This window comes from Solea solea, chromosome 17 (genome assembly GCF_958295425.1).
Source record: "Solea solea chromosome 17, fSolSol10.1, whole genome shotgun sequence".
Lineage (NCBI taxonomy): Eukaryota > Metazoa > Chordata > Actinopteri > Pleuronectiformes > Soleidae > Solea > Solea solea.
Window position 1 is genome coordinate 21,240,603 of NC_081150.1, and position 20,818 is coordinate 21,261,420.

Consider the following 20,818-nt stretch of genomic DNA (forward strand, 5'->3'; position numbering starts at 1 on the left):
ACTTTTAAGAAGCTGAAAAATGACAGAAAGTAGAAAATAATCACATTTAAGAAGCTGAAAAATGAAAGTAGAAAATCTTCACTTTTAAGAAGCTGAAAAATGACAGAAAGTAGAAAATAATTACATTTAAGAAGCTGAAAAATGACAGACACTAGAAAATATTCACATTTAAGAAGCTGAAAAATGACAGAAAGTAGAAAATCTTCACATTTAAGAAGCTGAAAAATGACAGAAACTAGAAAATATTCACATTTAAGAAGCTGAAAAATGACAGAGTAGAAAATCTTCACTTTTAAGAAGCTGAAAAATGACAGAAACAAGAAAATCTTCACTTTTAAGAAGCTGAAAAATGACAGAAAGTAGAAAATCATCACTTTTAAGAAGCTGAAAAATTACAGAAAGTAGAAAATCTTCACATTTAAGAAGCTGAAAAATGACAGAAAGTAGAAAATCTTCACATTTAAGAAGCTGAAAAATGACAGAAAGTAGAAAATCTTCACATTTAAGAAGCTGAAAAATGACAGAGTAGAAAATATTCACATTTAAGAAGATGAAAATGACAGAAAGTAGAAAATATTCACATTTAAGAAGCTGAAAAATGACAGAAAGTAGAAAATATTTACATTTAAGAAAATGAAAATGACAGAAAGTAGAAAACATTCACATTTAAGAAGCTGAAAAATCTGATTATTGATTATTAATGGACGTATCATGAGTGGAGATGACTGTGTGAACACGTAGAAACACGTGTGTGTGTGTTAATATGGAGTGTTTGATTAGTGCAGAAACAACACCCCACTTCAGCCTTGGTGTTCAGTGTCACCGTGGCAACAGCCTCACCTCAATCCTCACCTGCTGCTTTATCTGTTTATTTTCTTTCTCGTTTGGTAATGGTTTGTATCAGTGTCATGAACTCATTTTGTTGTCATTTTTGAATTTTCTACACTATTATGATCATGTTTATTTTGTGAGTATTTTTAACTTGGTACACATTATCCTTATTACATTTGTTTTAATCGCCCAAGTTTACCATTGACACACATCACAGCCCACGGCCCAAGTGGACCTTGTGGTGGGCAGCTTCTGGCCCGTGGGCCATATGTTTGACCATAAAGCATCTAAACCTGCTCATGTGTTTGAGTCGCTTGTTTTTAGGTTTTTTTTTTATACATAAATGTTCTTTGAAGTGTGGAAGGAAGGAGAGGGGTAGGGGGGTGGGGGGACCACCGCCCCCACCCCCCCCTCCCCTGACGTCATGACGATAACACGGAATCAGAGCTCAGACTGAGGAGGAGGAGGAAGAGGAAGAAGAAGCTTCACTCAGGTAACAAAGTGAAATACAGGGAGCATAAGGAGCAGGAGGTTAAAGGTGAACCTCACACACAGAGAGAGAGAGAGAGAGAGCGCGAGCTTCATCCTCACCGTCATCATGGCGCTGATCCCCTCGCAGGTTCTCCGGGTCGCCATCCTCCTCTCGTACTTCTCCATCCTGTGTCACTACAAAGCTCTGGACATGCCCGCGAACCAGACGTACGGCGGCAGCTGGAAGTTCCTCACCTTCATCGACCTGGTGAGACGAGCGATTCGCGTACCTTAGCCTAGCCTAGCCTAGCCTAGCCTAGCTGCACGCTAACCCGAGCTCCGGCGCTCACGTGTTAGCTTCAGGCTGTGTCGTCATGGCCGGTGTTTGTTTGTTTTTTGTTTTGTTTTAGTTTTTAAAAGTGGCCGCTGCTCGTTTCCGCTCACTGGTACGGGGTTTTCCGGTGGGCAGAAGAGGCGGGTTCACACCGCGGAGCCGCTTCCGCCGGAGCCTCACCGGCGTTTTAACCCCGTGGCTTCACCTGTAAGCCGAGCGCGGAGCCATTACGCAGGTGCACTCGAGCGGACGGGAGCGCGCCGCACGTCTGTTGACAACGCGCACTCACCGGCCTCTTTATTAGGTACACCTGTTCCACTGTCAGTGACCAGTCTGTGAGAACTAGTGACCTCTAGTGGTGAGACTGCACATTGTACAAGTACTATAATTCATATGTATATACATATACATATATATTTACATACATACATATACACATATATATGTGTATATATATGTATATACATATGCGTGTGTGTATATATGTATGTGTGTATATGTATATATGAAACACAATACAATAAACGCTACATCGTCCCAACTGAGGTTTCCAAACAGCACTTCCTGTTGCTGAGTGTGTCAACATTAGCCGTACACACTCTCGTCTGTCAAAGACATTTCTAGAAAGTGAAGAAATTTTCAGAAGTGAGGACATTTCCGCCACTGAATAAGGTCATATGACTGATGAGTAAGGTCACATGACTGATGCTACAAACACGTCTAAAGCTCTAGTTTAGAGGACAGAGGAGTTGTCTGCGTTAATCCTGGGTCTCCTGTGTCTTCTTGTCCTTCCATATTTGTACAGGAGCTCGAAAGGGACAAAGCAGCCAAGATGATGCAAAACAAAGAACAACAACAAGGTGTTTTCTGGCGTGCACAGGCCACCGTAGATCCCTGACTCACCTGACAACCATAAAAACTAACCAACAAACGCAGACGGACCTTTAACGTAACGACCTGACTGAAGTGAAATTAGATTTTTAGACTTTACTTTGTCAATTGGACCTTAGACACACACACACACACACACAGTTCCCATTCATACTGAACAATGTGTGTGTGTGTATAAGTGCAGACAAAGAGACCGTTCTGTTTGCACACGTAGTGTGTCTGTGTGTGTGTGTGTGTGTGTGTACACGTTAAAGAATGATCTATTGTCGAATTTTAATGAAGAAAAGTAACAATAGTTCATACACACACTTTACTTTTGGTGATGGACGCTGAGAATTGAATCTCGTGAAAGTGTGTTACGTTTTTGTGCAAAAAAATGCTGTCATCTGATTTTTTTTTACATCTTTATCTTTTTACGATATCTGATATAAGAGGTGTGTGTGTGTGTGTGTGTGCGCGCACGCGTGTGTGCGCGCGTGTGTGTGTCCGACCAAAATTGCTGTGTCATATTTTCCACATTAAGGCCTCTCATCCTGGTTAACTGTGTTGTTAACGACCTGCGCACGCACGCACACACACACACACACACACACACACACACACACACACACACACACACAGCGCAACATCTGGCTCTTAGTCACTGTGTGCAACATGAACCCCTGCATAGGACAGGGGCTTCGAGTAACACACACACACACACACACGCGCTCAAAGAAGAGAAATATGATGATAATAGAATGTGTATAAGTGCATCGTGATGGTTTTAAAGCCCAGACTTCTTCTCACCCACCGGGCGACACCAGATACTCCCACAGTGTGTGCGTGCGTGCGTGTGTGTGCGTGTGTGTGTGCGTGTGTGTGTGTGTGAAGGTCAGATCCACCATTCTGAGTTTATCGGTCTCAGTGTTTGATGACGCAGACCGGAACACGGAGCCTGTGTGAGCGTTTGGAATCCGCGGCGTACGAGGCGTCGTTATGACACTGTTGTTTTTATCGCGGCGCTTCAGAGCGAATCAAACGTGTTGTGTGGTGAAAATCCGCCGAGGCTCGGGAAGTCATCGTCCATTGTTAGTGAGTTTAATCCCTAAGAGTTAAGTGCTGAGAAGTCAGTTCAGTCACAGCAGCAGGATACTGAGGTGAAAAAGCCGATTTTAGCCACTTAACAAAAGACGGAAGAAGTCAAATCGACACCCGCTGATGTGGAGGATACTTGAAGAACACATTTGCGTCTGTATCTCATCTCTAGGCAGAACTTTTCCAACAGGAAACTCAAGTTTGTAAACCACTCACTCTCCCACACCAAAGCCCACAGAGACAACTAGTGATTTTAACATCACACACACAGGAGCTGTTGATCCACTGCTGCCTCCATCACTGAGTTCTAATGTCTGATTTTGTCAAATTTGGCACTTCATATTCTCTGTTCAGATTGACGTCAGCGACACAAAGTGACCACACGAGGCAGCAGATGACCAGCAGGTGAAATCACTGATTTTCTCTCTGGGCTTTGGTGTGTGAGAGTGAGTGGTTTAGTCCGTCCCACAGTTCTGAATGTGTCAGACATTTGTGCCGTTGAGTCTTTTCGACTGGGACTAAAATGAGTTTCAGCTTCAGACACATGATAAAAAATAAATCCCAGTTTTGTCCTCGTTTCTTGCTGTGAACATTTTTACCATCAAACCTGTCTCCTCTCCTCCGTCTGTCTCTTGTAAGTGCTTGTCATGTGACAGTGTGGGGGCTGTTAAAGCGCCCCCCTGCTGAGCCGTGTGTGTGTGTGTGTGCAGGTGATCCAGGCGGTGTTTTTCGGCGTGTGTGTCCTGATCGATGTGTCCAGTCTGCTGACTAAGGGAGGCGACAGCAGGGAGCAGGAGCGGCAGCTGAGGAAGCTGATTGGCCTGAGGGACTGGATGATGGCCGTGCTGGCGTTTCCCGTCGGAGCAGTGAGTGGACGCGCACACACACGCACTCACATGCACACACACACACACACACACACACTGGGGAAGGATCAGCTGGGCTTGCAGAAATCCAAACCTTGAGTCATGTGTTTGCTGTATAATCGTCTCTCGCTCAGTTTTTGTACACCTTCACTAACAAGCTCAGAGTAATGTTGTGTTGTGTAATGTTGTGTTTCCATCGCCTCAGCAACCTTTCAACAACTTTTCGCCTCTGATGTGTCTCACTCATTTATGGCCAAAATGGACGGCAAAATTCAAAATGGCTGACTTCCTGTTGCGTTGAGGCCGTGGTTACGGTCGACTTGTTTGATCGCCACAGTCGAGAACATCGAGAACATCTTCACACCAAGTTTCGGGAAATCCTGTGAGAGTCAATTTTGCCTCTGTTTTCACCTTAGGGGGCGCTCTAGAGCCCTAGAGCAACACACGGGTCTGGGGACGATGGCATTATGGCATTTCCTCCACACCTGACCTCCTTAGACATCACCGCAAAGACACAGAAAGAAGAATAATCTGAGTGATTAACAACTTTGATGATTGTGTGTGTGTGTGTCGCGTGTAAAACGAGATCACCGCCACGCACAGCTGACTCCACCCACGTTGAGTAGGTACTGTTTTTGTAGTGGAAAACCGAGGCGAGGTGGAACCACGGCTTTAGACTCCAGGAAACCAATGAAAGTCAATGTAATGTGCTCTGAAGTCATGGACACCAGACTCTGTGTGTGTGAGAGAGGACGCGCACCCCCCCCCCGTCCTACAGAACATGGACTGGCCCGAGTCCAGACCATCTGCTGCAGACACATTAGCACTGTTTTCTGTATTAATAATCTGTTCTGGATTCTCCCGCTCGTCTTGTATTTAACAGAAGATGAACTTATTAAAATTAGAATATGAGTCATTATCTGTCACAATTACTCAATTTCACAATTAAACGCTACGGTTTTTTGATCGTAACGGTTCCTCAATACCGTCAAAAATGCTGATAGTCCAGAACTGTACAGGAAGTTCAGCACAACTGGATGGAGTGGATAGAGCTCCGCCCCCTCTGCCTTGAAGACATGTTGTCATGGTGGCCACTCGTGGTACTGCAACAACAAATACTCATGCGGCCCAAAATCAATTCTAACTCTGTGTCTGTGTCTCCCGTCAGTTCGTGGTCTTCACGTTCTGGATCCTGTATCTGTACGACAGAGAGCTGGTTTACCCCAAACTCCTGGACAACTTCATCCCTCAGTGGCTCAACCACGGCATGGTGAGTTCATCCTTTCATCCACTGTTTCTACGTCAGCAGGATTCATGTGTGTGATGAGAGCGGATGTTTGAATGAATGAGAAACAATCTGAACTATATCCTGTCACGACTCATAGCGTGAAAATACCGTACCGCTACCTAAATGTTGTGATAATATTGCATCGTGACTCAAATATCGTGATAATCTCGTATCATGATAATCTCACATTGTGACATATTGTGAAAATATACCGTGACTTTAATATCGTGATGATACCATGATAATATCGTATCGTGACTTAAATATCGTGATGATTTCGTTTCGTGATGATATCGTATCGTGACTTAAATTTCGTAATGATATCGTATCGTATCGTGACTTAAATATCGTATTGTGACTTAAATATCGTATCGTGACTTTAATATCGCATCGTATCGTGACTTAAATATCGTATTGTGACTTAAAAACGTATCATGACTTAAGTATCGTATCGTTACTTAAATATTGTGATGATATCGTTTCGTGATGATATCGTGTCATGACTTAAATATTGTATTGTGACTTAAATATCGTATCGTGACTCAAATATCGTATCGTGACTCAAATATCGTATCGTTACTTAAATATCGTATCGTGACTTAAATATCGTGATGATATCGTATCGTTACTTAAATATCGTGATGATATCGTTTCGTGATGATATCGTATCATGACTTAAATATCATATTGTGACTTAAATATCGTATCGTGATGATATCAATTCAGGTTCAGAGGGTGTGGATGGTTGATCTTTAACGCGTCTGGACGCGTTAAAGATCACGTGAAAGATCGTTTGACTCGCGTCGCGACAAATCACCGGCCATCAAAGATGTCGCCGGAGAAGCTTTGTCATTTATCTGTTGTTAGCTTGGATTTTGCTTTGACAGGAAGTGGGTTTTCTCGTTTTATGTGCGGACAGCGGCTAACACGCCATGTCAGCTGATTGATAACTGCGTTTCAAAATCAGATCATGTGAAATCATGATTCCACAGCACATTGTGTGTGTGAGTGTGTGTGTCCTCATACTTCATGAGCTGATGTAATAGCTGAGTGGTTGCTATGGTGGCGTTGCTAAGGACCAAAACAACCAAAACATCACCAATCTCTGTGTGTGTGTGTGTGTGTTCAACACCCCTGACATTCATACAGTGTGTGTGTCCAGCGGTTGTAAATATTTTGTGGTATTCCATGGTATCACTGTTGTTTGTTTACGCCGGTCTCCATGGCAACCATGTCACTGTTCCCATCGGAGGAGGGAGGGGTCGAGTGTTGGATGTGGAGCGTGTGTGTGTGTGTGAATATGTGGAGCAGCTCTGTCAGTGCAGAGAGTGAAGAAAGTGAAGCAGTGGAGGATTCATCATCGTTGTTGTCGTTGTTTGTTTCTCTGCTGGTCTTGTCCGTGCCGACGTCGGATCACATGATTATAAGGACGATTATAAACGGCAGACATAAAGTTCTGAGCCCAGAAATCCAACAAGGTCACACGAGGGTCACAGCACGACCTCTGACCTCCTGATAAGACAACTGAGCAATATATGGATATGATATCTGTATGACATGTGACATGAGAGGAGGTCTGATGACAAAGTATCTGCGGATATTATGAATTAAATCTTAAATATATTGATTAAAATACATGGAATAGACCAAATAGTTTAAATTCTAAGCCCAATTATTTGTGTTAAGCAGAATTTGACCACAGCTATAGTCGACGTTATTGTTTAATGCACGTAAATATCCTTAATTTAAAGAAAATACGGCAGGTTTTGACTGAAATGAAAGGTAATAATAGGTGTTTATGTTATTTGATTTTACAGTGTATTTACAGTGTTTTAGTGTATTTTATAGTGTATTTACTGTGTATTTACAGTATATTTTACTGTGTATTCACTGTGTATTTACAGTGTATTTACTGTGTATTTTACAGTGTATTGTCACTCTCAGACAGTGAGAATATATAGGAACATTTTATTTCTGTAAATCAGAGGTGTGTTTGCAGAAGTGATTCAAATTTACAAGGTTTCTTGAATGCATCTTGTTGGCTTTTCGAGGTTTAGAATATTCAAAGTAAAGCTGGTTGATGTGGGGGAAAAATCTTGTCATATATCATTTAATAGATAGATAGATGTTTCTCACCACCGTCGATCTGAGAAGAACTCGCAGATGGTTTATTTTCTATTTTTTCACTGTAATTTAACAAGTTAGATGCACCCACAGACACACACAGACACACACACACACACACACACGCACACGCTGATCTCCAGCTGTGCTCTGAGTACAGATGAGGTAAGAGGTCTCTGTTATGTCTCTGTGTGCGTGAGTGCGTGAGTGAGTGCGTGTGTGTCTGTGTGTGCGTGTGTGCCCCCAGTGGACAAAGACAGTAGTTCATGTCAAGTGTTGTAATGTAACAAATTACAAATACTTTATTTATATTATTATATATTTTTACTCCACTACATTTCCTCTAAGTCTCTTTGTTCCTCGTTACTATCAAATAAAATCAGAAGAAGAGAAGGTATTATGGTCTGTATTTGTAAAGAGCTCTCTAGTCTACAGTTTTCACCCATTCACACACTGCAACATGGACATTGAAGTGTCTTTGCCCAAGGATACATGTAGACGAGGCAGGAATTGAACCCAAAGAAGACAACACACTCATTCACTCACTCACTCACACACTCACTCATTCAACCACTCACACACTCACTCATTCAACACTCACTCGCACACTAATTTAACACTCACTCATTCACTCACTCACACACTCATTCAACACTCACACACTCATTCAACACTCACTCACACACTTATTCAACACTCACACACTCATTCACTCACTCACTCACACACTCATTCACTCCAGCATGAGCTCCTGACTTTAAAAGAAAAGCTGATTCTTGAGTAAATGTCATAAACTTAACGTGTGTGTGTGTGTGTGTGTCAGCACACCACTGTCCTGCCCTTCATCATCATCGAGATGAGAACCACCCACCATCGATATCCCAGAAGGCTTTGGGGCGTGGTGGCAGTGTGCTGCTTCGGCGTAGGATACATCCTGTGGTGCGTAAACGTTTCTGCTTTAAGTTCAAAGTGAAGTCGGTCATCACCTCACCTGTCTGTGGCTCCGCCCCCTCAGGACGTGTTGGGTGCATCAGGTGACCGGCGTGTGGGTTTACCCGGTGCTGGAGCGCATCACGCCGCTTGCTCAAGTCGTCTTCTTCAGCGTGATGATGGCGGTAATCGCAGTTTTCTACGTCCTCGGAGAAATCCTCAACGGCTACATCTGGGACCACACACACACACACACAGGTACACACACACACACACACACACACACACACAGGTACACGCACACACAGATACACACACAGGTACACGCACACACAGGTACACGCACACAGGTACACACACACACACACACACACATTTGTTTTCTAATGTGGTTTCTTTTGTGTTTCTCGGTCACAGCAAAGGTCAAAGGTGAGTGACCTTCTCTCGCCGGCTGCAGGAGGACGGGTTGCAGGAGGACGCCCCCACCTGTCCAGGACAGCACAAGACATAAAACAAGCGACCTTCTGAACAGTTTCCATGACAACAACAAAGAAGAGTCGACGCTCATCTGTTTTTTTTATTTTGCGGAGGACAGTAAACATGAATAATTCATTCATTCATAAGCTACAGTGAAAGAACTGAACATTCATGTGTTCATCTGTTTTATTCATATTATGCTTCATTACATCACATTAACACATGTGGAAGGACCGCCAATAAAGTTTAAGTTAAAAATACTTTTGCTTCAGTTTGAATGGCTACAAAAATCGCAAAAAAACTGCGAATAATTTCCACATACACACGCATGGAAAACCCCGCCCACTTGAGACTTGAGACTTTTCTCTCCTGAGTCAAAGTTTTGATACATATTACGATTTTTAAACAATCGCAGTTTAAGTTTTGGACTTTTTTTTCAGATTTTATAAAGAGTGTGTATTGCGTCCGTTAGAGTGACACATTACATTACATGTCATTTAGCAGACGCTTTTATCCAAAGCGACCTACAATGGAATCAAGTACAATTAGCCAGGGGTGGAATCGAACTTGCGACCATGATGTCTTTGGTACACAAACCCCGGAGTGGGGTTTCATTATTATTATATATAATAATTATTTCATTATTTACACATGAAAATAATCACAAACACCTCGAAACAAAGTCGTCTCCTGCTCACACAGACACACACAGTGTGTACACAAACACGTTGCTGTGTGTTGTCTACTCACCCTGTGTTAAAAGTGTCGTTTATCTGTTAGTTCACAGCTGTTGGTCACAGGTGTAAATGTGGGCGTGGCTTAAAGCTTACTGACGCTGTCATCGACCGTCGTTGAAATTGAAAAGTGTCGGGCCTGGTATGGAGCCTTGAGGGACACCTCTGAGAGAAGGCTCTGTAACAGCTGCTGAACCGAGCTGCACAGCTGTGACGGACATCTGATCGTAACGTGAACATCATGTCAGTGTAGAGTTGCACGGTTACACACGCTACCCACGGTACACCGCTAACTTTGCTAAAAAAAAAACAAACTCCAAAAGTCACATTTGAACTATTTTGGCTTTAAACGAGGCACAGGCGGTAAAGCAATAGACGATGGCCGTCCACTGTGAGGCGCTGCCACCAAGCTATAGGAGCCTAAGGAGGGAACACGTCTAACCTCATAAAACACCTGCAGTGTCGTCACACACATTTATATGTCGAATACCAGGTTAGTATTGGCTAATATTAGGCTATATGCTCCGTGTACAGGCTGAGGAATGAAGAGTTAAAGGATGTCAAAGTATAAAGTAGAGAAGCTAAAAGTCAACGACAACGTTGAAATCTTAGTTTGTGACGATCATGTGTTTACAGTTAAAATAAAGAAGGAAACAGTTGTTATTATAATTATAAACTATTTCATGTTTTAATGATAATTATTTTCACACTTTATTGTGAAAACGTAACTCTATCTATGTTTGTTTAAATTATTATTATTATTATTATTATTATAATAAGTTGAATCTCTGTTGAGGTGAAATCAGTGCGCTGGCTCCCCCTGCAGGCTGACTGAGGGATAAGTAGGTTAATCAAATCTGACCAGAAACACATAAAAGTATTTATTTTAAACCACAGTTTTTTATTTTTGTTACAAAAACATGAAAAAGGTGCAACGCAAGTAAAAATGTGCAACATGTGAAGAAACAAAAAATAACTTTCACTCCTTCCTCGTTTTAGGTTTCGGGGCTGAAACAGACAGGAAGTGAAAGAATGTTATTAACACACACACACAGGTTTTAGATTTCTTTGATTCCTATATTATATATTCCTATATTACATTATTCCATGAGTGTAAATATATATGAGGAATAAAATAAAAGAGGAGAAGAAGAAGAGTTGGTCACCGTTTGGATTTTCCTGTTTGTAAAAAGTCTTCAACATCTCCACCGCTTCATCTGCTCTGTGACCTGAAACACACTGATTCACACACACACACACACTGTAAACAACAACAACAACAACAACAACAACAACGCGACACCAGGAACAAACACACACCTTAAACGGTGTCCCGGTCTCAGGTAAGTTCACAGACGAAACGTCCAAAACTGAACCACAGCCTCCGAAACGCTCGTTACTGCAGCCAAACACGACCACGGGGATTTCTGAGAGAGAGAGAGTGAAGGAGCGAGCCACACACACACACACACACACACACACACACACACACACACACACACACACACACACACACACAGGAGCAGGATACTGACGAGCCTCAGCGCTGTCGCACACATGACACACGGCTCCACGGTGACGTACAGAGCGCTTCGCTCGCACACGCCCCTCGCGTCCACGTTGCTATGGCGACACCAGTCCAGCAGCTGGTCCAGGGCGACCATCTCAGCGTGACGAGTCGCCTGAGAAACCACACACACACACAGGAAAACATCAAACCAAACTCCATTAAAAACGTAGATTTTAAGAAGTGAATGAAAGTCATGAATAAATGTAACTGTATCAATAATTCTGCTGTAGATTTGTAGACAAACGAAGCCTCTTTGTTCTCATTTATGTTTTGTTTGTTTGTTTCAAACCACACGTTTTTGCTCTCGTTGACCTCGTTGCGTCCTCTCGCGATGACGTGGTCGTCGTAAACCATCAGACATCCCACAGGAACTTCTCCGTTCTCCAGAGCATCTTTGGCCTGAAGCGACACATTTAACATGAGTTCACTGATGAAAGCAGGACACAGCAGCAGACACTCAGCAGACGCAGCGTTTCTTTATGCTTTTAAAACACTTTTCCACACATGGATTTATAGACAAATAGAAACATGGATATTTGCTTTGGTGAAACACCAGAGACCGATAAAATAAATCATTAAAAACTGAGTAAAACGACTAAAGAACAACAACAAAAAAGAATATCAAATATTAAACATATGTACATGTTTGTGTAGAACTGCATTACATACATTACATTAAAGGGGTTTTTGAGTTTAAATGCTTGAATATGAAGATTTAAAGGAGGTTTTCGGATTCTTCAGCTTCTTAAACGTGTATATTTTCTGTTGGTGGACCAAACACGTTCTCGATTAACTGATAAAATGACATTTAATCGATGATGAAAACAATCACCGTGTCAAACGCGTTGCTCATCCATTTCTCGATTTCCTCGTCACTCGGATAAAAAGTGTCCGCTGAAGCCGCGTCACTTCCTGTCTGCGTTCCCATGGCGACAACGAAAACTAGTTTAAATGAACAACAAACACAAATGGTGTTTTTTTTTAACCTAATAAATGTCAGTCTCGTGCTTGCGCACATTCACCACACGGAAGTGAGTGACTGAGTGAGCAGGGGGGAAGATAATATTGGACGGACCACCTCTGGTCCAGACGCGAGCAGTCGATGGTTCCCCTCGATGTCTCTGCGCTCATGTTTACAAAGCGACAAGTTTACTACAGTGAGCAAGACGTACACCGGAAACGAGAGGATTATTCCTATAAAAATAAAAGCGCGAGTGTAACAAAAAGTTCGTTTTGGGAGAAGTTATTGGCGAAATCATGAAAACTCACCTGTTCAACGTTAACAACGAACATATTTGTGAGCTATTGTTTATGTTAAATTAGAGTTATAACGTGCTTAAATGAACACATCACTTCTGTAGGTCTTTCTTATTTGGTTGCTTTTTCTTTAATTGCTATTGTATCTAGCTGGGATGTTTGACTTTTGACTTGTCTGTTTAGGTTTGTTGTTGATATTTTGTCTGCTAGGTCAAAGAGAAAGTTGTTATTGTTGCTGTTTTGACCTAGTTTCTATTGAGTCATCACCATCACCATCTGAAGTAAATAACTACAGACCTGTCTCTCTTCTTCCTTTTCTCTCCAAAACTCTGGAGCGTGCTATCTTTAATCAACTCTCCTCTACCTTCACCGGAACAACCTTCTTGATCCTCTTCAGTCTGGTTTTAAGGCAGGTCACTCGACCGAAACTGCACTTCTTACTGTCACTGAGCCAGGACTGCCTCTCTCTCTCCTCTGTGCTCATCCTCTTGGATTTTTGCAGCGTTTGACACAGTCAACCACCAGATCCTTACTTCCTCCCTTCAAGAACTAGTGTCTCAGGCTCTGCACTTACCCTCCTCTCGTCCTATCTTCAAAACCGAACATACAGAGTAACCTGGAGAGGATCTGTGTCTGTCCTCTAACTACTGGGGTCCCTCAGGGTTCTTTCTTGGGCCCTCTCCTCTTCTCTCTGTACACCAACTCTCTTGGTTCTGCTATTGTCTCTCATGGTTTTTCCTATGACAGCTACGCCAATGACACCCAACTCATTCTCTCTTTTCCCAGCTCCGACACACATGTAGCAGAACGGATCTCAACTTGTCTGACCGACATCTCTCAGTGGATGTCTGACCATCACCTGATACTCAATCTCGACAAGGCTGAGTTTCTTTTTCTCCCAGGAAAGAGCTCTCCCACCACAGACCTGACCATCACCCTCAACAACTCTGTGGTAACTCCGTCTCATACCGCAAGGAACCTGGGTGTGACACTTGATGACCATCTCTCCCTCACTGCCAACATTGCTGCAACAGCTCGATCTTGCAGATACATGTTGCACAACATCAGAAGGATACGGCCTCTTCTAACCCAGAAGGCGGCACAGGTTCTGGTCCAGGCTCTTGTCATCTCACGCTTGGATTACTGCAACTCCCTCCTGGCTGGTCTCCCTGCGTGTGCAACTCATCCAGAATGCAGCAGCTCGACTGGTCTTCAACTTCCCAAAATTCTCCCACACTTCACCGCTCCTCCGCTCCCTTCACTGGCTTCCTGTAGCTGCTCGCATCCGCTTCAAGACTCTAGTGCTTGCGTTCCATGCTACAAACGGATCCGGTCCAGCCTACATCCAGGACATGATCAAAACCTACACCCCAGCCCGCCCACTCCGCTCTGCATTGGCAAACCGGCTCGCTGCCCCCTCAGTGAGAGGATCGCAGAGGCATTTGCAGAACTCTAGACTGTTCACTGTCCTAGCTCCCAAATGGTGGAACGAGCTCCCCATCGACATCCGGACAGCAGAAAGCCTCCACATCTTCCGCCGCCGACTAAATTGCAAAAACTTGCTTATACATCGCACTTATGACTAGCACTTCATAGTTTGGTTTACCTGAAGCTCTTACTTACTTCTAGCTCTTGCTTGTACCCAAATGTTTAAATGCACTTATTGTAAGTCGCCTCGGATAAAAGCGTCTGCTGAATGACATGTAATGTAATGTAACATATCATATTTTCCATAACACAGTCAACAATAAGTCCTCAAAACTGTGGAATATTGTGATACACAGTATGTAGAAATGTATACATTACATATATATATTTGGTGTTTGTAAACCTTATTATTACGTGAATACCATTGTTTTCCCATGATACATGTCGCCTAAATGATCGTATTTTTGACACACTAATTTAAATGTTAAATTATTGTTACATCATTGCTTATTGAACGTATTTTGGGGAACAAATGTTTCACTAATACTAAAAAAAGAAGAAGATAGAAATCGGTTTGAAGTTGTATTTTAATTTGAAATGAAAAGCCGGAAGCTGTGAACTGTGCTGACTTTGCGTTGTCACGCTGCCTCTGACAGCCATTAGCATCGGGAGCTAAAACTCGTCCGTGAACATGTCCGTAAACGAGTCCACGTGAAGTTAAAAGTGCGTGTCGGTTGTTTTGTTTCCCGCGTACTTATATTTCGTACACTTCGCTGTCGCAGGATGTTTTCTTCCGTCTGGAATTTCATTAAACGCCACAAACGGAAGTTTATTTTCACCGGAGCTGTAGTTGGAGGCAAGTGTTGTCCCTGTTAGCAACTAGCACGTAAATACTAGCAACACGCGAAACCCCTGTTTAATAATATAGAATTAAGACTTGTCTTTGTTTAATAGTTACATTTAATGTAGCCCTTAATATCTGTCACCGGTACGTGTGGTCGAACACTGTTATCTTTTTAATTCGGCTCATATTTCCGCCACCTAAAGGCAGGAACTTGTTCAATTGTTTACAGGTATTCACCTCTCACCTGCTGTATTTTCCTGTCTAACGACTGTGGCAAGATGAGCTGACGGTAGTTTCAGGAATTTTGCCTTAACGAATATCTTGTAGCTCTTTGTTTCTGCGCCGAATTCATAAACCGCCTTGCATTGATCCACTGAATGAGTTTATTTACATTCGTTTTAAGATTTTTTCCTCCTACAAGAAATAGACCTGCTAGATTTCATGTAAATTAAATGAAATTTTGTTTGACTGTTTTGTGTATGGCTGCTTTTTATAAGCACATACTGTTGTTCATGTGCAGAATTCACTATTCATTGTGAGTTAATAATCGAAGTGTTTTAGTAATCAGGGATTTTACTTGTGTGGTTTTATTACGTTTATTTCATCTAGTTTTACGTATTTGTAAACAAGATCAGATGTTGTTGTGTCTCCTCCTGTGTCTCATGTTAGTTACGTCTTGTGTTTCTTCTTCGTTGGTGAATCTCAGGCGTTTACTTCCTGGGCAAATATGCCCAGAAGAAGTTGAGGGAGCTGCAGGAGAAGGAGGCGACGGAGTACATCGCTCAGGCGAGAAGACAGTTTCACTTTGAAAGCAACCAGAGGACCTGCAACATGACGGGTAAAGTATACCCGACTTATTTAATCATGAGCTGCACTTCACAAACTCCTCCATCCGTCCTTTCCCAGGAGGTGGGATCTCTGAATTCCTGCGTCATTAAAGTGTGTGTGTGTGTGTGTGTGTGTGTGTGTGTGTGTGTGTGTGTGGTGTGTGTGTCACAGTGTTGTCCATGTTGCCTCCACTGAAAGAAGCCATCGTCAATCAACTCAACTCTGAAAGTCTCACCGCGCTGCTCAAGACCAAGTAACACTCTGTTTATTCTACTATTGTAAACACAAATGTCCACTAATGTGACTTCTTCTGTGGTTGAACTGTTTTTAGTGACTTTTAGGAAGTTTCTCGGAAACAAAAGTGTTTTCTGCGTATAAATCCAGTCGTGATTGTGAGCTTGAATGTGAATGTTTTTATGTCACAGACCAGCAAATAAACTGGAGATCTGGGAAGATTTGAAGATCCTCAGTAAGTTCACTTTCTTTTCTAATCTCATTCTCAGAGAGATTAGACGCTTGTTTAATCTGAGTTTAATGTCGTTGATGTTCAGGTTTCACTCGCACCCTGGTGGCAGTTTACAGCACCTGCATGTTGGTCGTGTTACTGAGGATCCAGCTCAACGTCATCGGAGGATATTTGTACCTGGACAACTCAGTGGGGAAGAACGGCACTGTGAGCATTCATGCATTCATTCATTCACTCACTCACTCACTCACTCACTCATTCATTCATTCATTCATTCATTCATTCATTCATTAACACTGGACTTTGGTTTTATGTCTCAAGTGTCTCATGATATCATTGCTTTACAATGACACAGAGACCTTATTGTCCTCATTTTTTCCAGAAAGTGAGGACATTTTCAGAAAGTGGTTAAACGCTCGACTCCGCCTTTGCTTTGGAAGTCGTTGACTGTTTGTGTTGTTGTTGTCGTCTTCAGGCCCCTCTCACTCCTCCAGATGTTCAGCAGCAGTATCTGTCCAGTATCCAGCACCTGTTAGGAGATGGTACGATCCACACACACACACACACACACACGATTGTCTCAGTCTGGTCCCTGACGTCCGTGTGTCTGTCCAGGTTTGACAGAGCTGATGTCGGCGGTGAAGAAAGCCGTGCAGAACTCACTGGGAGGGTGAGACGCTTGTGATCGTTGAAGTTGCTGCTTCGGTGTGAGTGTGTTTTTAAAGTGTGTGTGCGTGTGTGCATGTGTGTGTGTGTGTACAGTGTGTCTCTCAAACAGTCTCTGTCTCTGCTGGAGTTGGAGCAGCAGATCAGTTGGATCAGAGCGGAAGTCGAGTCCACGTCAGAGCGCTCACTGTCCTGGTACATGCTCGCTGACGACCAGGAGGTCCTCACTGACCAGGTCAGAACACACACACACACACACGCACGCACGCACGCACACAGACACACACACACTCACACACTCACACAGCTGTGTCTCTTTGATCTTCAGGCGTGTGGTTTGACAGAAGACGACGTCATGACAATCAGGCTGTTAAACGAGACCAGAGACATGATGGACAGGTGAACTTTACCTTCTTCATCATCATCATCATCCTCATCATCATCATGACTGTGTGTGTGTGTGTGTGTGACCTCAGTCCTAACTTCAGCACCGTCCTCGACGCGTGTCTGAACCGTGGCTTCTCTCGTCTCCTCGACAACCTGGCCGAGTTCTTCCGCCCGCCTCCTGGTGACTCCGCCCCCAGCTCTGCACCCGATTGGTGAGCTGCTTGAAGGACACGCCCACACCTTCCCAGAATATTTTAAATTCTCTCTTTTACATGTTTCATGTAATGTTGGTGTGTTTTTGTTTGTTTTCTTTGTCATTTTTGTGTGTGTGTGTGTGTGTATGTGTGTGTGCAGTCTGTCTGTAGTGAGTCTGCCTCTGGCGAAGGTCGTCCCCATCATCAACGGTCAGATCAACACCATCTGCAGTGAAATTCCGAGTCACTTTGTTCAGGTAAAACACAACTCACTCACACGCACACGCACACGCACACACAGAGTGAGTGAGGTTTACAAACATCGACGTTTCTGACGTTAGAATCTCTGTGAATGTGAGTTCAGTAGATTGTGAGTGTGTTTAAATCCCGCCCCCCTCCCCTCCCCCCCTCTGTTTCAGGACCTGCTGCTCAATGACCAGGTGAAGGAATTCGCCGCCAACGTGTACGAGACGTTCAGCACGCCGCAGGAGCTGCAGAAGTGACCCGGGGGGAGGGCGCACAGAGCTCCTCCCCCTTTTCTGTGCAACGGCGGCGCAGCTGCGACCACAGCAGTGCATCCTTGGAGAAGTCACAAAACTGAAGGAACAGGAATCTCCAGACAGTTTCTCGTCGTCGTCTGTCGCACGTTTACGTTTTCTCTTCTTCTTCTTCGTTTGTCTCAGAATCAAACTTGTGCGTTTTCTCGGCAGCGGCAGCAGTTTTTGCGTTTTTTGGGGGGAGAAAAAGGCGTAAGAAATAAAAAGAACATTTTAGAACATGTAAAATCTTCTGATTTCAGTCTCTTCCACTAGGTGTCACTCTCCGACTCGTCGAGACATGATTTACGTCTCTGAACAGCGTTAACGTCACTTCCTGTTTGTTTGAATGTTTTTTTTTTTGACTCAAAAATGAAATTCCAACTTTTTTTTATTTAAATATCTAAAATGAGCATCACCTTTTGTTTTTCTAATTTCATACACTACATGTAGAGTTGTTGTTTTTATATTTAATGACGTATTAAACGATCACACGTTCAAATCTGCTGCTGCTGATTTAAACGTCACAGAGGCAAGAGTTTTTTTAATCGTTTAATCTTTTGTGAATTTAAAGCAGATTTAGTGAAAAAAAAACAGAAACATGAGTTCATGTTCTTTCCCTTTTTCTTTTCTTCACTTCACTCAACGATTCCTCGTGTGGACAAAGATCTATTTTTAAACTCGGGCGGCGTCGCTGTGAGGGAAGTTTCTGGAAAGTTTCGATCTTCAAAATAAAAGGTGATTAACTTTTTCTCGGTTTTTAAACAGTTTCAATAAAACAAACAACTTTCACTGTTTCAGTCGCAGACGACGTCCGGCGACGCCCACTCAGCTCCTGATACTTCACTCGCGTTAAAAATGAAAGAAATAAAAAAAATTATGTCATGACGCTGGAAATGTACATTTGTAAAAATAAAGACAGAATGATTAATAAAGAGATTTCAAATATTCTCAATATTCCTGTTATTTATACATATTTATACATACACTATATATTTATGTACATATATAAGTATATGTATACATGTACATGCATATATACTTATATATGTACATAAACATATATATATACATATATGTATATACTGTACATATATATGTATATAATGAATCCTTCTGTTTCTCCACTTTGTGTCAGCAGGGGGCGCCACAGCAGCAAACACCGATCATGAGATAAAAAGTGGTGATCAATGTTCATTATTGTGACTCAGCACTTTTTTAAAAGCATGACACCTGGCTTTTCATTTTAATTCCTTTATGGAGGAAATAATTTTCCATGGTGGCAAATTAATCACAAGCTGTGTGTGTGTGTGTGTAAATTAAAACCATTTATATGTATATATATATATATATACACAGTCTATCATGTTAAAATGGGATTATATAAAATCACTGGTTTTCCAAAAAAAAGCCAAAAAAAAATGTCATCAAAACACAAATGAATCTTTCATAGGACTGTGTGTGTGTGTGTGTGTGTGTGTGTGTGTGTGTGTGTGTGTGTGTGGTGACTCAGAAGATGGTGACATCATCTTCCTCTGACATTTGACCGTATAAGGAGACGACGCTGATAAGAAAAAAAAAGGTCCAGTGAGTAACAATTAAAAATTTAAACAAGGTTACATTTTAAATAAAAAGTGCCACGTCATGTCTTTGTTTGTCTGTTTGTTAAGTCAGTGAGAGCGAGGGATGACTCGGCGTTTCCCACAAAAAACAAGTTGAGCTGCATCACATGACTGACATGAGTATCACTGAGTGAACTTTAACACTCTCCCACACGCACACACACACACACACGTACACACACACACACACACACAGGAGTTTTTGATCCACTGCTGCCTCCATTACTGAGTTTTATTCAGTGATGTTTTAATTTATGAATTTTGCTTTTGAAAAACTTTGTTCAGATTTACTTCAGTGACACAAAGTGACCACACGAGGCAGCAGAGGACCAGCAGCTCCTGTGTCCCTGTGAACTAAAATCACTGGTTTTCTCTGTGGGCTTTGGTGTGGGAGAGTTCAGCCAACTGTCACATGACATGATTATACAAATAAAATGTGACATATTCAACCTGTATTTACCTGTGCGTGCGTGTGTGTGTGTGTGTGTGTGTGTGTGTGTGTGTTTAATTGGTTCCTGTGAAACCAGCAGAACAACAGTGACTCAGGTCATGTGACCGTGGAGCTGTTTTTTTTAAACTTGTTTTTAGTGTCAGAAATTTTCCCACTGAGTCGACACAGACGACGACGACGATGATGATGATGATAATGATGAAGATGACGATGATCAGCTGAGTGTCCTCGGTTTTTCCAGAACTTTCCAGAGTCACAGTGACTCAGCAGCAGGTTTAAGGTCAAACACAAGGTTATTTCAGGTGATTATTTAAATTCAACATGATCACGTGATGTAATGTTTTATTTTTACGTGACTTTTTCTCGTTTAAATTATCATTTCTGCTTTGTTCATGTTTATGCACCAAAAAAACTGAAGAGTTAACTAATTTTCTGTTAAATTTCTAACATCTCTAGCGTATTTTTTGTTAGTTTTTGTAAATTATTATTTCAGTCAACTTTTGTCGTTTAAATGAACATTAAGTTTATATTTTTTCATTAGTTAAA

General features: G+C 42.4%; 4 protein-coding genes across 6 annotated transcripts in view; 2 read left to right on the forward strand and 2 right to left on the reverse strand.

Moving 5' to 3' along the window:
• hivep2a (HIVEP zinc finger 2a) overlaps nt 1-1,555 on the reverse strand; it is a 64,256-nt gene extending 62,701 nt beyond the window's left edge. For both annotated transcript variants that reach the window (XM_058613683.1, XM_058613682.1), the window contains exon 1: nt 1,423-1,555. The gene's annotated coding sequence lies outside the window, so the exon portion shown is untranslated. The remainder of the gene's footprint in view (nt 1-1,422) is intronic.
• On the forward strand, nt 1,250-9,549 carry aig1 (androgen-induced 1 (H. sapiens)). Of its 2 annotated transcripts, none has more exons than XM_058613688.1 (6): nt 1,250-1,324; nt 4,315-4,470; nt 5,639-5,740; nt 8,706-8,821; nt 8,898-9,070; nt 9,230-9,549. In XM_058613688.1, exons 2-6 carry the CDS (start codon nt 4,438-4,440, stop codon nt 9,247-9,249), a joined length of 444 nt encoding a protein of 147 aa, XP_058469671.1. In that variant the 5' UTR covers nt 1,250-1,324; nt 4,315-4,437; the 3' UTR covers nt 9,250-9,549. The 2 variants fall into 2 exon arrangements, with proteins under 2 accessions (XP_058469671.1, XP_058469670.1); XM_058613687.1 differs by lacking the exon at nt 1,250-1,324 and adding an exon at nt 1,331-1,570.
• A 1,354-nt stretch (nt 9,550-10,903) lies between these two features.
• Nucleotides 10,904-12,654, reverse strand: adat2 (adenosine deaminase tRNA specific 2). The gene is made up of 6 exons (XM_058613834.1): nt 12,426-12,654; nt 11,888-11,992; nt 11,555-11,705; nt 11,344-11,450; nt 11,190-11,262; nt 10,904-11,031 (listed from the first exon to the last, which is right to left on the reverse strand). The coding sequence occupies exons 1-6, from the start codon at nt 12,609-12,611 to the stop codon at nt 11,003-11,005; spliced, it is 651 nt and encodes a 216-aa protein (XP_058469817.1). The 5' UTR covers nt 12,612-12,654; the 3' UTR covers nt 10,904-11,002.
• A 2,254-nt stretch (nt 12,655-14,908) lies between these two features.
• Nucleotides 14,909-19,149, forward strand: pex3 (peroxisomal biogenesis factor 3). Its single transcript, XM_058614389.1, has 12 exons — nt 14,909-15,134; nt 15,829-15,960; nt 16,122-16,203; nt 16,376-16,419; nt 16,502-16,623; nt 16,892-16,958; nt 17,032-17,086; nt 17,179-17,317; nt 17,411-17,481; nt 17,559-17,681; nt 17,824-17,920; nt 18,083-19,149. Exons 1-12 carry the CDS (start codon nt 15,062-15,064, stop codon nt 18,164-18,166), a joined length of 1,089 nt encoding a protein of 362 aa, XP_058470372.1. The 5' UTR covers nt 14,909-15,061; the 3' UTR covers nt 18,167-19,149.
• Nucleotides 19,150-20,818: the final 1,669 nt, after the last annotated feature.